General features: G+C 43.2%; 1 protein-coding gene across 2 annotated transcripts in view; it reads left to right on the forward strand.

Moving 5' to 3' along the window:
* The window catches only part of PRPS2 (phosphoribosyl pyrophosphate synthetase 2), a 30,209-nt gene extending 12,653 nt beyond the window's left edge, over positions 1 to 17,556 (forward strand). Inside the window, exons 5-8 of one of the 2 annotated variants that reach the window (XM_027962974.3) lie at positions 5,474 to 5,647; positions 6,556 to 6,715; positions 8,511 to 8,612; positions 14,634 to 17,556. In XM_027962974.3, coding sequence (XP_027818775.1) covers positions 5,474 to 5,647; positions 6,556 to 6,715; positions 8,511 to 8,603 — 427 coding nt within the window. In that variant the 3' untranslated portion in view covers positions 8,604 to 8,612; positions 14,634 to 17,556. Of the gene's footprint in view, positions 1 to 5,473; positions 5,648 to 6,555; positions 6,716 to 8,510; positions 11,060 to 14,633 lie in introns of those variants that run through there. The other variant, XM_060407445.1, reaches the window with a different exon arrangement.
* Positions 17,557 to 17,929: the final 373 nt, after the last annotated feature.

Consider the following 17,929-nt stretch of genomic DNA (forward strand, 5'->3'; position numbering starts at 1 on the left):
AAAAAAAAAAACATAAGCATTTATTTTCAGCAAAGAATGTTCTGAGTTTTTAAAAAAAAATTATTTCTGATGATAGAAGCCATGAGCCTAATTGGAAAATAAGGCTTTCACTTCACAACACAACTGACCAAGCTCGGCCTTCTTACTACAAACACTTAGCAATGGAAGCCAAAATAAAACAGTTTTAAAATCCCTGTCCGCAGAGCAGCCCGAGAGAAAGGGAGATGAGTGAGTGAATGAAAGTCGCTCAGTTGTGTCTGACTCTTTGCAACCCCATGGACTATAGAGTCCATGGAATTCTCCAGTCTAGAATACTGGAGTGGGTAGCTTTTCCCTTCTTAACCCAGGGATCGAACCCAGGTCTCCCACATGGCAGGCAGATTCTTTACCAGCTGAGCCCCAAGGGAAGCCCAAGAATACTGGTGTGGGTAGCCTATCCCTTCTCTAGCAGATCTTCCCGACCCAGGAATCAAACCGGGGTCTCCTGCATTGCAGGTGGATTCTTTACCAACTGAACTGCCAGGGAAAGGGAGATACCTGTGGCCAAGAAATAAAAAAGGCTGAGAGCTGCACTCAGGGTGACCTGGGTGATGGATCAGATCCAGGAAGAGATGGGTGGCTCGGCAGAGGCTAGTGCCCACAGGGGAGCCTCTGGAGAGAAGGGAGAGGGCAGGGAGAAAGGCGCCACCTGCGAGAGCTCCAGCCCAGGGTCTATGCCACGGCTGGATGTGTGGTGGGATTTTCACTTGCACCCTGGTGTGGGGGTCCCAGTGCTGGGAAAATGGACCCCAGGCTGCAGAACGGCAGAGGGAGAATTCCACAAGCCCAGCTGTTCAGGAAATACTTCCTGCCGAAGACCACCTCGTGCGATGAAGACCACCTGATGATCCAAGTTAGGAAAGCAAGAGGGTGCAGCCCCTGGAGAGCCTGTGCTTGCAGATGACTGGGCAGCAGGCAGCCCACCTCGTGGGGCACAGAACAGTGCTAGGCTGGAAAAGGAGGATGCTGGCCAGAAACTGGCTTGGCACTGAAAGCACCAGAGCACAGGCCCACTGAATGGCCTCAGGAAGGGTACTGAGCAGTCAGTAGAGATAGTTGAGGATCAGGGTGAAGGCGGTGGAACGCTGATTCGATAGAGTGCTGTAGTGCGCGCCGAGCCTCCAGACTCAGTCCCCGGATAGAAGTGCAGCTGCTTCTCTGGTGGGGAGAGGGCTCTCCGCCAGGAAGGGCGAGGTGAAGAGAGCTCCGTCCACAAACGTGTGGCCTTGTCTTTTCCCATCCCAGCCCCCTTCCGTTTGTTTTTTTATTTTTGGATGAGGTGAAGTCTTTCCAATAGCATTTGGAAATGCTATTGAAACATGTATCTCCCTTTTTATTTCACACAGATGATAATACGCTGCACATACTTCTTCTCTGTGTTTTTTAAAAACGTGTTCCACCTTAGCAAGCATTCCACAGCTGTGCAGGAGCTCGGCTTTCTTGGTTTTTGTGGCTGGGTAAAATCCCAGGGACGGGGGAGCCTGGTGGGCTGCCATCTGTGGGGTTGCACAGAGTCAGACACGACTGAAGCATCTTAGCAGCAGCAGCAATAGGCCCTTGTGTGTAGGCGTAGGGATTCCTTTGGCCAGTCTCTCATTCCTCTTGAGTTGGTGCTGTTGTTGGTGTTCTTAGGCACGTTCCTGCAGCACGACACTCACTTTCACATTTCCTATACATGTGCAAATAGTGGAAGTACAAGTGTCCCTAGAACTACTGTCACCAAGTCCAAGAGCATGAGCTATATTTCGATTTTGATGGACAGGGTCAAAATTGGGTCTTTCAAAGAAGATAAAACATTGGGATCAGCAGATAAAACTACTGTGTATAAAATAGACAAGCGAGAACCTACTGTATAGCACAGGGAAGTGTATGCAATATCTTATAATAAACCATAATAGAAAAGAATCTGAAAAAGTATATATATATATATATATATATATACACACACATATACATATATATATATACACACACACATATGTATTACTGAATCACTTTGCTGTATACCCGAAACTAACACACCATTGTAAATCAAGTATACTTCAGTTAAGGAGGAAGCGACCAGTTGACATTCCCGACTATGCATGCCAGTGACTTGGTACACAGGTTCATTCGCTCAGCACTTGATCAAACTTCTTTTACTTTACAGATCAGCTGAGTGGTACAGAGCATGTCTTCCTGTTAATTTCAGTTGCTGTGCATAAGGTTGAGTGCTCTTTCCAGCATGTTTATTTTTTGTTTGTACCTTTTGCTTGTTCTATCAGCTGGAGGCCTCTTCCTCTGGTTTGTTAGAAGTTCTATGCAGGCAGGAAGTGACATCTTTGCTTCTCTGTGTAGCAAATAATTCTCCAAGTTTTTCACTTGTTGTGTTTTTCTTCTCTGCAAGACTCTTAAAACATTCTTATGTAGTCATATTTATCTCTTTTTCAAATTATGGCTTCTGGGTTTATGAAAGATTCACCCTTAACATTTTTCCTCTCCTCTGATTTTACATATTTTAAGGGTTGCTTTTTTCCTTTTTAATATTTAATTTTTCTTCCATCTGAAACATGTTTTGGAATAAACAGTGAATGAAGAATCCAAGTTCCCCTGTCCCCAGCTATCTAGATTGTCCCCAAACTGTTAAGTAATCAATTCTTCTCCCTTTGACTTGAAGTACCATCTTTTATGATATGCCAAGTTCCCTCATGTACTTGCTAACCCCTGCTAAAAAAAAAGAATAATAACAGAATCAGCTAGCTAGGCCAGCAGCAAGGTGTTGTTTTTGTTCAGAGCCCCTTCAGATCAGTTCCACTCAGACTACCCTGCTGCTCCCTCTCTGCCGGGAAAGGCAAACTTTTTAAGGGCGTGCATTTCAGAGTTCTTGTCACCTCTGTCTTTTCCCTTAAATTTTTGCTACACATCTCACATATCCTGGAGTAAGCTGTTCCCCAACCAACAAAATAGCCTCGCAAGTAACACATGATACCTGCAGTTGACATTATCTGTGACTTCCTTGCTTGATGTGATTAGTTGTTTTTCACATACACAGATAAAAATAGGTGTCTGAGAAATTGGGACTTGTTGCTGTAGAAAAAACTTTGAAGCTTCATTTGTTCCAGGTAAAACTTAATATCACCACAAGAGGTCACTTGTGGGTAGTCTTTGAAGCTGAGAAAAAATACACCTTAGGAAGGAAGCACGCCACTGATGAGATGGTCAATATTCACATAAAACTGATTCGGGAAGATGGTGCAACTAATTCAGATTTGCCTTTTTTTTTTTTTCTTTTTCTTTGGTAAAGACTGTAATGGTGTATCCAGAAGAAATAGAAATCAAACTATGTATTTTTGTTGTTGTTGTTCTAGCTTTTTCCACCTGAGATTTCTGTATGATACCCTGTCTCAACAACCGTATGTTAGGAATAGGCAGTAAGTCACAGTTGTACACCTGGAAGAGAAGCGTTGGAACCTGTGGAGAAATAGGGATATTGTCGCAACCCTGGAGTTTTTTTGCAGGAATAGTTTCCCTGATTGTCTGCTTCTGACATTACCATTGGGTACCTGAAGTGGCTGGGGCTCCCCACTCATGTTCCATGCCTTCCTCTGTCCCCCTGACGCCCACCCTACCCACCAAACTGCATAGCTCAGCTTCCTTCCCATTCAGGCCGCTGCGCCCCCTGCTGGTGTGTTTATTCGCTGGCTCAGGAGAGCAGATCACCTGGCAGACATGTGAACACAGGTGATGCCACCTTCAGCCCACGTGGTGGCACGTCCTCGTGTGAGGCTGTGGACCTGGGCCCTGCCGTACCGAGGTCTTCCTGATCCTTACATAGAAACAAAATTTTAATATATATGCTCATACGTAAGGTGTTCAAGAGGCTTTTCTTGGCAAAATCTGTCTTATGTTCTGAGAAACTAGCTTTCCTTAATTGGAGTTTAAAGGGCATATCGTTTATGAAATTGGCATACAGAGAGTAGTATATGTTTTAAGGCGATTACGGGGCAAAATTTTTGTCAGCGTTCAAATTCTATTAGGTATACATACCTCTATGTATATAATATGTATAACTTTTTCTACCACAGTTAAAAATGATACCAGTTGTTGAATGTTCTCAGAAACAAGCAGGGGTAACCCGTGGTACACAGTCCCCTTGTTCTATCAGCTGCTGTCCTCTTGGCCCCAGAAAGTGGGTTCTTCTCAATGATTTGGTTAGGCTCTACTTGGTCACCATTTTGGTACCAGGACTTAAGCATCCAGAGGTTGTATCCTCTAGTCACTGCATACTAAATTGGGTTGTGTCTGAGTCTGTGTTTTGGTCCTTCAAAAAAATTTTTTTCAGCTGCATTGCATAATAAGAGACTGTCATTTTAAGAAGTGAAACAGGATATTTCATGTTCCCTTATGTCAGTGGGATTATTTTATGCTAAGTTTCATCATTGAAGTCTATTCTTCACAGGAAAAATGTAGAATGTCCCGGGCTCAGCAGCAAGCCTAGCCTGCCAACTTCTCCTTTAGCCAGTTCAGGCCTTTCAGGGCTGATGACTGAGCATTTGCTGTAGATGGGCAGAGGCCTGGACTGTGATTACAATCTCAGAGGCCTCAAGTGCAGCCAAGCCCTTTGTCATAAGCCTGCAGCTTACGTGGCTTTGCTAAACAGGACTTTGTCCCTCATGGCTGCTCCCCAAACTAAGCAGTTAGTAGTTTCTAAATAATTTACTTTCATTCGGGCCTCTGACTTTAAAAGATGCCCTTAAACACCAACCTGTTGAGTGTCAGGAGTTTTAGACCATGGTCAAGGCGCCCTGGCTTTCTTCCCCAGCTGCCCCCAGGCACAAGGCCATGTCCTGGCACATTCCTCCTTGTCGGTTGCTTAACACATACCCCACACCAGTCCCAGCTTTTCAGGCGAGGCCTGATTCCTGCCTTATCTTGAGTGGGGCTGGTTACAGTAGTCCTAAAAAAAAAGCTGTGAAGAGCACAGTCTTTTTTGTTTCTCGACAATATTTGACACACCTATGTTTGTTTTTTTCTTTCTTATTTTGTAAACTGAGAGTTTTCTAATGTAATTTTGGGAATGTGTTTTCAGACTTCAGGTGTAATTCTTTTCCTTCTTTTCCCTATGTATCTTTTTAACTTTTAATTTTATGTTGGAGTATAGTTGGCTAACAGTGTTGTGTTAGTTTCAGGCGTACAGGAAAGTGATTCAGTTATTTATTTACACGTTTCTATTCTTTCTCAAATTCTCTTCCCATTTAGTTTGTTGCATAATATTGAGCAGAGTTCCCTATGCTATACAGTAGATCCTTGTTGGTTGTCCATTTTACATACACCAGTGTATACGTGTCCACCCCAAACTTCCTAACTATCCCTTCTTCCCAGCCTCCCCCCAACCCCCCGCAATAACCAGAAGTCTGTGTTCACTAAGTCTGTGTTTGTATATGTCTTTGAGCAGGGTCACGTCAATTGCGGACAGGTTGAACGTGGAGTTTGCACTGATTCACAAGGAGAGGAAGAAGGCGAATGAAGTGGACCGGATGGTCCTGGTGGGCGATGTGAAGGACCGTGTGGCCATCCTTGTGGATGACATGGCCGACACCTGTGGCACCATCTGCCATGCTGCGGACAAGTATGGGGGTGCTTCCGGACCCTTCAGGAGAGTGCTAGGCCATCTCATGAAGAAAGGAGAAGCATCAGCTGCTAAAAACCAGGCTCCATCCTCCTAATTATTACTGATTGCTTAGTAGTGGATTTTCAGACCGAAGTCAATTTCTAGGCCCATTTCTTTTTGTCTTGGTAGGGAAAAAACCATGGTCCTTTATGGCCCAGTGTTCCTTTTCAAGGTTTTACTTGCAGTGTATTTTTTAAAAAGTTCAGAGAAGATGCTTCTGAAACTGAGCACAGAGGGGAAAAGATAGTCTTTCGGCCTCTTCAGGCCCTCCCTTCCTTGTGCTCGCTTTCACTCCAGCTTTCTCAGCTGTGGGCTTCCAGAGACTTAGAGCTGGGCTATCCTACCTAGGAGCCGCTGCCCACCTGTGCATGGCTGCAGAATGCACGGACTGTGATGTGCTGGGAGGGCACAGTGCACAGCAGGTTTCTAAGACAGAGCAAAACTAAGAGTGTAGAATAGCTCACCTTTTTGTATTGATTATATGTCAACATGTGACGTTTTGGCTTTGCTCTTTTAAACCTGGGCAGTTTTGTTTCCTGGGAGACATTTGACAATGTCGGGAGACATTTTTGGTTGTGACAACTGACGGGAGGGGTGTTGCTATTGGGTAGAGGCCAGGGATGTGTGCTTCACAACAAAGAATTGTCTGGGCCCAAAGCCAAGGGTGATAATCCCTGATGTAAGGAAATACAAAGTGTTTGGTCAGCACATAGCTTAAAAGATCATGTTTTCGACTAATAAATGTGAGTGAAATTGGTTTCATGTTTTCCTATATGGAACACACTGTTGCTTCTAAATTCACACAAAGGGGAGAATGTTTCAAGAATATTTGTGTGCACTTGACTTTTTTATCTTTTATTTTATAGACTACTCTCAGCTGGAGCCACCAAAGTGTATGCTATCCTTACCCATGGGATCTTCTCTGGGCCAGCTATTTCCAGAATAAATAATGCTGCCTTTGAGGCTGTTGTTGTGACAAACACTATTCCCCAAGAGGACAAGATGAAACACTGCTCCAAGATTCAGGTACTGGCTATACTGCTGGCAGAGCCATGCAATGAGACACTTAGCTCCCATCTCGAAAAATAGCATTGCATCTTGTATGTATGACCCCTTGCTAAGGCAGATGTTGGCAGAGGTTGTAGCTTCCTGTAATGGGAAGGTCTGATACATGTTAGATATCTGGGAAAAGCTGGGGTCAGCAGAGGTCAAAGTTATGAACAGTAAGTGAATAAAGCCACAGTAAAGGCCATTAAGAAACAGACTGTGCTAAAGCTAAACAGAATTACCATGTGATCCACCAGGTCTGCCTCTAAGGATTATTCCCCTGAATCTGAAAATGGGTGTTCAGCAAAACCTTGTACACAAACATTCATAGCAGGCCCTAGTTGCAGTAGTCAAAAGGTGGAAATGACCAAACTGACCACCGCCAGTTGAATGGGTAACCAAAGTGTGGTCTCTTCATACAGTCAAACATTCCTCGGTCTTAAAAAGGAAGGAAATTCTGACACATGCAGTAACATGGATGAACCTTGAAAATGGTATGCTAAATGAAAGAAGCCAGTCACAAAAGGGCAAACGCTGTGTGATATTTAAACTAGATTCCACTTAACCTGAGGGCCCTAGAGTAGTCAGATGCATAGAAAGGGGAAGTAGAGTGGTGGTTGCCAGGAGCGGCATTAGGGAGTTAGTGTTTGATGGGTGCAAGGTTTCTGTTTGAAATGATAAGGCTGTACCAAGGGTTTACTCCTATCCCTCCTGACTTGGCGGCCCCCAGAGAGGTGGCAATGATTGCTGTATACCAGTTGGCTTGAAATAAGTCAAAGGGTTTGAATTCTTGTTTGGCCTCTGTACCTTGGTGAACCTTGGCAAGTCCTTTCATTGCCGGAAGCCTCCATTCCCATCATTAGAGTATGAAGATGGATCAGAGTGATCTGCCTTGTGATTTTTCATCTATCAGAGAGCAATGCAGTTCATTTGGCCCCAGGAGATTTGTCTGAAAATGGTCAAAATAGCTTTGCCTTAGATTTTCATATCTGATTCTCAGTAATTGAGAGTCAGTAAATTAAGGCCCACAGGCCCAATCCAGCCCACCATCTGCTTTTGTAAATAAAGTTTTATTGTAACACAGCCAAGCCTATGCATTTATGCATTGTCTGCTGCTGCTGCTGCTAAGTCGCTTCAGTCGTGTCTGACTCTGTGTAACCCCATAGATGGCAGCCCACCAGGCTCTGTCATCCCTGGGATTCTCCAGGCAAGAACACTGGAGTGGGTTGCCATTTCCTTCTCCAATGCATGAAAGTGAAGTCGCTAGTCATGTCTGACTCTAGTGACTCCATGGACTTCAGCCCACCAGGCTCCTCCGTCCATGGGAGTTTCCAGGCAAGAGTACTGGAGTGGGGTGCCATCGCCTTCCCCATTGTCTATGGCTGTTCTAATGCTGACCTTGAAGTTAGGTGATTACAGCTGTATTGTTAGATGCTATAGTATCTGTGTTTTCAGAAACGGAGAGACAAAAATCTTCCATGTGATGATTGAGTAAAAATAATTTAAAAACAACAAACACCCGAAGAAAAGAATGTCTCTGGTTAACAGCAGCCCTGAACAGCCTTTGAAGTATCTACACTGAAAAATCGTACTCTGAAGACAGGCACAAACTGTCCTCTCAGAAGACGTGCATGTGGGGTGGGGGTTTACTAGTAGCACATCTTATGTGCTGGAGAAAGCTTTTCTAGGCTTTCTGGCTTCTACGTTTCTAATTAAACGTCACTGAGATGTCCCACTTTCCTCTCCCCTTGTCTGTCTTTTCATTGGTGTTTAGGTTATTGACATTTCGATGATCTTGGCTGAAGCGATCCGAAGGACCCACAACGGTGAATCTGTGTCTTACCTGTTCAGCCACGTCCCACTGTAAAGATGTGAGGTGTGGAGCAAGCCTGCTCTGGCTTCTAACTTGCGTGCATTTGTCTGATTTTTTTAGCTTTGGGACTGAGCAGTTATGTTAATGCAAAAACATCAGGTCTCTGTATACTCCAAGGCCACTGTTTTCCCCCTCTTAAAGATCTCGACCATTTATTTTCACTTTAGTGGGGAGAACAGTGGTTATTTGATCTTTTAAGTGAACAATCTTAAAGGAGAAATGTTTTTGTTACCTTGACTTGTTCTGATAAGTGACCTTTTTCTCCCCCCTTTGTTCTGTCAGTACTTTGAGGCCACAACTTTCAAGTTTATAATTTCATTGTGGAAGTTCATAGTTTAAGAATTTCGGGGCTACCAAAGGTCACTTCAGATTAAAGCCTTTTTGTAAATATAAAATGATAATGTCTATGGACATTTGGGTGAAACCTTGTAGAAAATTAGTCTTTCACTTTTGAGTGAACCTTAGAGAATTAATAATACCCTGAATTTTGAATATTTGTTTTTAGTGCTCAGGTTTCCAGGAAACCATTTTAGTCATTATGCTTAATTAGGACAAAATGCATCAATAGCTGAAGATGGCCACTGGCACGTTTATTTTTGGTAAACAATAGACACCTCAGAAGCAGTGTATTTTTTTATTGCCACTTCTGAAAAGCATGACTGTCACTTTCGTGAAATACACTGTTCTAAGATTCCAGAAGTTTGTTCAGCAGTAGATCTGACTGAGAAACTCTTGGGATAATCTCCAGGTTCACAGTCACGTTCAAGCTCTGTCCATCCGGATGCACCTCATGTTCTGCCATCTTGTGTTTTTTAACATCCTGTTTTTAGCTCTAGCTTTTACTCTGCCTTTTTCCCCAAGAGTTTCATGTTGTGGATCTCCACCGCAACAAAGACTTCTTCCCTAAGTCCTCTCAGCTTTACTAGTCCCATCTCTATTATTTTTTTTTTTGACATGATTAAAGGGTACATTTTTGGTGGGTGCCTCCAAATACACGTTTAAACGTTACTTCCTTAGTGGTGACCTCGCGGTCTTTGGTCTTTTGTAATCACAAGTAGCAGACCTTCTAGGCAATAGATTATTTTAGCTAGAGCTGTTACATAGGTGAGAAGGGCCTACCAAATAAAGCACAAATAAGTAAGCATTAGTTGCTCCATGAAGTGAATGTTCAGTGGTGGCCCAACGAGATGGTGGAGGGAAGAGAGCTTTATTCACAGGTGACCTTTGACGGCTCCTGAGTGAGGTGCCCCCTCCTCGGTGGCAGGCAGCAAGCAGCAACTCTGAATTGTACTAAGGGCACGTTGGTGGACAACCAGCTGAGTGCTTCCACCCACAAAAAAGAAAATGTGCCTACATAGACAAAGCCCAGGAGAAAGAAAGAAGTCTCCTCCTCCTGCTGGATCTCAAAACTCAGAGGAAAGTCTCGGATCTAAATTCAGTGGGTGGAAAAATGAGGTCTCTTTAAATGATTAACAAACCTGAATAGCAATCTTTAAGATTTCAAACTTCATCACAGCAGAGGTTAAATCAAAGTTTTAAAGGATTGTTTTGATCATTGCAGAAACTAGCATTTTGCTGTACCTTAAAATGGCTAAAGTCAGCTATGCGCTACGATGGACTCTATCTAGACAGAGTTGATTTGAGATATATAAAGAGTCTATTGAGATGTATGTAATTTTTCTTTTTGACGAATGATAATCTGTATTTCTTCAATTTCTGTGGAGTGAAAATGTAGTTATGAATGCACGCAACTAGACATCTTGGCATCCCATCATAGACACGTTAACAGTGACTAAAACCAGTTGATTTAAAGCAGTGATTTCATCGAAGATTTAGTCCAACACATAGATCTAAATGTGTTATAGAGCTGACATATAATTTTTAAATTCATTTTCAAAAATGATATTCAGATAAAGATATTAAAAAAGTGATATTGTCATTCTCTAAGAGCTGATGGTTTCCATGGTTATTTAGCTTCACTTTTGTATTTTAAAGTACTTCTGGTACATCTGTCAACTAAGTAGACTAGACTTAGCCCTACTCAGTGGCATTTGATGGTCCAGTTCAAAGAAAGAGGATGAAGACGACCTTGAGAGCTGCTTAATTTGAGCTCATGCAATCCCTTGCTGCTCGTGCAGAAACATTTCAATGAAACCACCAAACATACTGGTTCTGTCCAACTCTGCTGAATGGCAATTGACTTGGTGTACATCTAGCCAAAAAGGGGATCCAGAGAAATACGAATATACCAGAGTTGTTCCATTGTCAACTTAAATTACATCCATCAGCTTCAAGAGATTTGTATGATAACTTTCCTGTGGTAGAGATGTCAACTAGATTCAGGAACTACATCATTTGCAGTGCTTGTATTGCTTTAGAATATAGGATTCGAAGATCTTCCAACACTGTACTAAAAGATTTCAATAAAATCATGCTCCTTTTTTCTTTCATACCTTGTATAATCATTATGGAGTAATATGTTTTGATGGAGTGACCTTTTTTTTTTTATGGGGTACCTTGAAGTGTTTGTACAGCATGGCTAGAGCCCAGCATATAAAATTATAGAAAAAGCAGAAGTTCATTGAAGTCAGCTCTTCTCCATTTTGAAGGTGTTTCTGAAGAACTGGTGAGCAGTTTCCTTGCCCCAAAGCATAGTATCTGGGCCACTTAAGAATTCTAGATGTTTCCTATGAAATTGAAGACTGCACTGTGTGTTTTCACATCAGAGTAGTGGTGGTCATAGTTGGAACTGATCAAACCTAAATGTAGGCCCCTTAAAAGTTTTTCACATGCTTTGATTTCAGAAGCACCAGGAAGAGTTTTGTTCTCACATAAAACAACTACCTGTTCTGTGATGCTTTAAGTTACTCTTGTGGGGACAAAGTAAATTTCTAATTATGGTTCTCCCAGGAAAGCTCAGCTTTAATGTGTGGCTAATGCTGAGAGTGGCACCATTCTGTCTTAAATGGTGCCAGTGAAATACATTCCCAGTGAAATATAAAGAACTAAAACTAAGCCCACTGCAGAAGATCACAGTTTAAGACAGAACAGGGTAGAATGTACTAGAAGGGAGGAAGAAAATTGAGAGATGGAAATATCAAAATCACTTCACCAACTTGCCAGTTTCACTTCATTAATGCTGTCACACTTCTTCAGAAGTGTTTGATTTCATGTGGTAGGTCCTTATCCAACCCACTGGCTGAGCTCCTGGGTGAACGGGCTAAAAGTCAAAGGGAAAGATGCAATACTAAGAGGTTCAGAGGATCAAGTGAGGCTGGGGAGCTGAGAAGGAACTCTGTGAAGGGACTGTTACCGATGGTATGTCATGGTGGGATTTTCCAGTACCAGTGGCTGTACTCCAGCGTGGACTGATGCAGGACAGCATAAGGTGTTTGGTACTTACTATGGTTAAGTGAGGATAGCCGATGAAGATGGAGGTCGGGCCAGAACATACTACGTTATCCTTTGTGTGCACTGCACGCAGAAGTCAACAGAGTTGCTCCTTTTACTGCAGGTCGTCACCATATTGGTTTATCTCCTGCACCCCAGGAACACAGCCCTCTGCCTTTCCCCTTGCCTTCCAGAGTCCACGTTCTGGATTGGTTTGCTCTCCTGAGCTCTTGATTTCTCTTCTGAAAGAGCATGAGGCTCAGAACCCTCCACTACTTACTAGAGTTAAAACAACAACAACAGAACCTTTGGGGGCTGGCTAATTACCCTGCTATGCCTCAGTTCCCTTGTATGTGAAATGGGATGATAGTAACTCAGAGGAGGTGATGAGGATTAAATAAGATGATACCTGTAAAGTGCTTAGAACTGATTGTTTTCTACCTTAACCTCAACTTTGTAGAACAGGCATCTTATGTCTTCCCCTTGAAAGAATCTAAGGTATGAAGAAGCAAGATTTTCATGCACTTTGTAGATGCTAATCTGTGTGTCTGTGAGCTAGTCACAAACCAGCCGGTCACCCAGGGGTACATCATCCTGGCATGTGACCATCTCCACCAAGGGTGGCATCTCGTGATGACTAGTGGTTGTGTGTTGAAGATTTTTCACTGGGCTGTAAAATGACAGGAATGGATGCCATGTAGTAATGGGAATGGCCAGTTGAGGCCAGTTACAGCCTCCTGATGCCATTCACTATCCCGACATGAAAAAAAAAAAGTGTTGCCCAGTATAAACAGCAATTTTCACTGTTTTAAAAGCCAAGTCCTGTAAGAAAATTCAGATGAACTCATTCTACAAGAGCGATAAGAGCAAAGCAAAAAATGTGATGCAGTGGAAAGTGCCCTATATTGGGAGTGTCGCATTCCAGGATCTGGTTCCTGATATACCAGCAAGCTGTGTGACCCAGGGAAAAGGTTGACAACCACTCTGAGTCTGGTATCTTTGTGAAAATGAGGAGGTAGATGATTGGTCCAGTCCCAGCTATTTTAATAGGCTGTGACTTCCATGCTAGATTTAGCTGGACTGTTTCTACTAACTGAAGGCTGTGGTACTAATGTAGCAAAGATGGTTCCTTCCCCATCAGGTGAATAGCATGTTTGGGTTTGCAGGGGACTTGCTCAGAGTTAGCTCTGGAAGTCCTACATCCCAGGAAATCCTGCAGTCCTGGGCATGCCAGATTGGTCACTCAAATTCTCTTTCTTCTGACGTGGATGGTTCTGGATCCCCAGCATCACCTTGGCTAGAGGATACCATGCTCGTGGCTCTGAACTGGCTTTGTGCCAGTTGCAACAAAAAGGAGGCTATATGACAAGCCTAACAATGTGCCAGCGACCTGTGGCATCAGTTTTTTAAAAAACCCATTGTCAATTACCTGTAGAAGCTGAAGGCTTTAGTCAGAAGTAAAAGAGGGACAAAGGGGTACTCTTAGGAAAAATATTCAAGGTCTGACTTAACTGCCAGTCCTTTGGCAGAGCTGCCTTTAAAGCTGTAAGTGACCTTTAGAGACCCCAGGGAACAGTCCAGGTAGAAGGCAGAAAATCCCAAATGTTCACTGACGGACTTCACCCTCCCCTGCTTTGAAGGGAGTATTCAATGTAGTATCTTCCTGCCTGGACGCCAAGACTGACCATGAATTACATAAAAATAGTGAGGCCTTACACTGAATTTGTTTCAGATCATCAGAGTGATCCTTTGTGGGCACATTTTCACATACGTTTACTATAGAATGAACTCATGGAACTTCCCTGGTGATCCAGTGGTTGAGACTTCACCTTCCAATGCAGGGGGTTGCGGGTCTGATCCCTGCTTGGGGAGTTAAGATCCCACATGCCTTGTGGCAAAAACAAACAAACAAACAAAAACCAACCATCAACAACAGAAGCAATATTGTAACAAATTCAATAAACACAAGTAAGTAAGTAAGTAAAGTCACTCAGTCATGTCTGACTCTTTGTGACCCCGTGGACTGCAGCCCACCAGGCTCCTCAGTCCATGGGATTCTCCAGGCAAGAATACTGGAGTGGGTGGCCATTTCCTTCTCCAGGGGATCTTCCCGACCCAGGGATCAAACCTGGGTCTCCTGCATTGGAGGCAGATGCTTTAACCTCTGGGCCACCAGGGAAGCCCCACACTAAACAAAAAAGAACTCAGAAAGTGCCACTGAAACTCATCCAAGGAACCCAGGAAGGGTCCCAAATTTTTTGAAGTCTCAGAATATCCTGTTTTTAGGACCAGGTCTTTGGAGCAACCTCCTAAAGTACTGAAAAGGACAGACCCCACTCCCCGGTAACCATGCACTCATTTCCCCTGATGGTCCATGAAGACACAACTGTGTCTTTTATTCACAGACAATGTCCTGTGAATAAAAGAGCACATGGAGGACAACCAGTTAGCACAAGAAGGCTGGTGTTTGCAGTCAGTTAATTCCTTACTGATTTGCGTTGGTGCAGCCGTAAATGGAGTCTCAACCTTTGTCACTGGAGTTGTTATATTTGTGCAAGTTATAGGAACTATAATCCATCTGAGAAATACGTCTTACTTCTCTGTGTTTTGACTCTTACGAACATTTTGTTTCAGATGGATGTCAAATGGAAGATTTGTATCTGGAGTCCTGCGGCCTGCCTTGATGGTTTCTTCCACCGGCAAAGTGAAGAAGGGGTCTCACTCACTCACCCGTTCATTCTTAGTGGAGCAGTTGCTGGAAGATCACTGTGTTAGAATGGACTTCTGATGAAAGTACCAGATAAATGGAACGTGTCATGGATTGTTTCATACACAGGCGTGTGATGTGGGCAACACGGAAGGGTGATTGCCTCACCCTGGTAGACATGATCCTTCATTTGGAGCAAGGGCAGTGCTGTGGGGGTGTTTTTCTGTTTGTTTTTAATATTGTTGGTGTATTTTTCTTCTTTCAGTATTGTAAAAAAACAAATCTGTGATCAGAATTGTTTATGTTGAGCCTACCAAGATGCCCATACCCAGCATTACATGTAAACAGAACAAAGGCAAGCTTGTTTCAAAGGTGCATGACTACATCTCTACCAGGTTAAAAACCTGCTTTAAGATACTCTGTTGTTTTCATAGCCATTTCTGGTGTGCTGCTGCTGCTAATCATTTTTTTTCCTGTGTTTATTAGCTTCTTATGTTTAGTACGTATTTTCCTCAGAACCAATTTTAACTTCAATCAATGTCCCTGATGGAAGCATTTCAAGATGGGGTGGTGGAGGGAAGCCAGATGTACAAAGGAGCACAGCCTTTCTCTGGGGTCAGACACCTCCCCTCAGGGACAGAGTTTGTCTGCTTCTGCCCCTCTTCATCCCTCTGGCCATTTCCTTTTGCCTCCAGAAAATCTATTTCTTTTCTTTTTTGAGGGGGCGGGGGAATTGCACATATTTATTAATTTAAAATTATTTTTATTGGAGTATGGTTGATTTACAATGTGTTAGTTTCAGGTGTACAGCAGAGTGAATCCGCTGTACATATATACATATACATGTACCTACACACACACACACACACACACACACACACACACACACATGTGCTTCTCTGGTGGCTCAGTGGTGAAGAATCCGCCTGCCAATGTAGGAGAGATGAGTTCAATCCTTGGGTTGGGAAGATCCCCTGAAGCAGGAAATAGCAACCCACTCCAGTATTCTTGCCTGGGAAATCCCATGAGAGGAGCCTGGTGGGCTATAGTGCGCGGAATCACAGAGTTGGACACGACTGAGCAGTTGAGCATGCATATAGGTATACATATATATACCTACCTATATATATATATATATATATATATATATATATACACACACACATACATACATACACACACACACACACACACACACACACACACGCTCTTTCTCATATAGTCCATTACAGAGTATTGAGTAGAATTCCCTGTGCTGTACAATAGGTCCTTATTAGTTATGTATATCAGGATACATTTATTTCAGGGTTTCTCAACCTCAGTGCTGTTGGCATTTTGGACTAAATAATTCCTTGTTGCAGTGCTGTCCTTCCCATCATGGGGTGTTTAGCAGCATCCCTGGGCTTCTGCTGTCTGGAAGCCGGTGGTAGCCTGCCTGCTTCCTTTGGGGCCAAGATACACATTTTTGACAACCCAAAAAATGTCACCAGATATTGCCATGTATTCCCTGGGGGCAAAATTGCCGCTAACTGAGAACCATAGATCTATTTTAACCAGGACCTTCTTTGTTAATCCGCTGTCCTGATATTAAGGTCAGAATTCCAGAGGAGCTCCATCCCTTCCGCTGGATCAGTCTCAAGTAGAAAAGCATTTTAAAACAAAGTGGATAAGACAATGGTAGTCATAAGTCACACTTTTGAAATGTCTTTATGAATTTGCTATAATATTGCTTCGGTTTTGGTTTTTGGCTACAAGGCATATGGGTCCTAGCTCCCCAACTGGAGATTGAATCCACACTCCCTGCATAGGAAGGTTAAGTCTTCACCACTGGACCACCAGGGAAGTCCCCATAAGGCACTTTAAATATATTAACACCAGTACTTGCTACGACGTGAAATTTACATCAAAATAATTGCATTATCCTTTTGATGCAGGGCTTCAAACAGTGATCCCTACGTCGGCCATGAATTATGGTGATTTTAATAAATCACGAAGTGCTTTCTCGCTCCCTCCACTTCCTCTCAGAATGATTTCAGCTTTAGAATGGATCACAAGGTGTGTTTGTTGTTTTTGTTTTTTGAGTCAAGAAACTGGTTAAGGTAAACTTTAAAGAGGTGGCTGGATGTTAGTCTGACTTCAGTGACATCCAGAGAGCAGAGATCCCTCTTCACTGCCCAGGTGATGGGAGTCCTGGGCCTTCAGTGATTGAACTCTCATGTGACAGATGGCCAGAGTCTTCCATGGTCACATCCTAGAGCCCATCACCTCTCTTGTCAAATGTCATGGAATTGATAAGATTTCGGAGTTAGATGAAACATTCTAGACTCATTTTGCAGATAAGAAACTAAGGCCCAAGGATGAAGTGACTGGCTCAGTTAAGGCTATCCTGTTCCTTAGAAGAAATGCTGGAGTTGGTCAGTGGGCCTCGTGCTCTTCCACTGGAGGCCTTTCCTCTCACCCAGGTGTTCCCTCCAACATTCCCATCACAAAGTGACAGGTAAGAAGTACATTGATTTATTTGGAAAGAAACACACTCCACAGAGTGTGGGCCATCTCAGAAAGCAAGTGTGTGTCAGTTGCTGGAAATACGTGGGCTGAGTAATGAGTGGGAGGATTATTCCTGCTGTTTTGGGAAAGGGGTGGAGATTTCCAAGCATTGGGCCACCGCCTACTATTTGGTCTTTGATGGTCCTTGAAGGAGTTTATCATTAAGTCTCAGGGCAGTAAAAAAAAAAAAAAAAAAAAAAAGGCACAAAATAGGGTGTGGTAACTTCCATCAGCCTGGGATGCTTGCTTCTGCAGATTTGGTTGTTCACTTTCCTTCTTCCAAAATAAAAGGTCTTCATTGCACACATGGCATTTGCCTGGTCCTTTCTCAGAGTTATGCTAATGTGGGGAGATTTGAAATAACTGCCCTGGGGGCATGGATGTTTTTAACAAAACCATAATTCTGTAGGGAGTGGGTCTCAAAGTGTGGCCCTGGACTAGTGACATCTCTATTGCGAGGGAGCTTAGGAGAAATGCAGATTCTTGGGTCCCTCCCCAGACCTATTGGATCATAAACAGATGTGGCAGGTATGAAGTTCCATACAGTAAAGTTTGAGAGCTATACCGCAAGGCTAAGTCCTCTAGTTTAGTAGTTGGCAACTTGGTTGCATATGGGGCTCCCAAGGAGCTTTTAAAATATTGTTTAAAATGAAATTAAATTTAAAACTGTGTAGCT

This window comes from Ovis aries, chromosome X (genome assembly GCF_016772045.2).
Source record: "Ovis aries strain OAR_USU_Benz2616 breed Rambouillet chromosome X, ARS-UI_Ramb_v3.0, whole genome shotgun sequence".
Taxonomy (NCBI): Eukaryota; Metazoa; Chordata; class Mammalia; order Artiodactyla; family Bovidae; genus Ovis; species Ovis aries.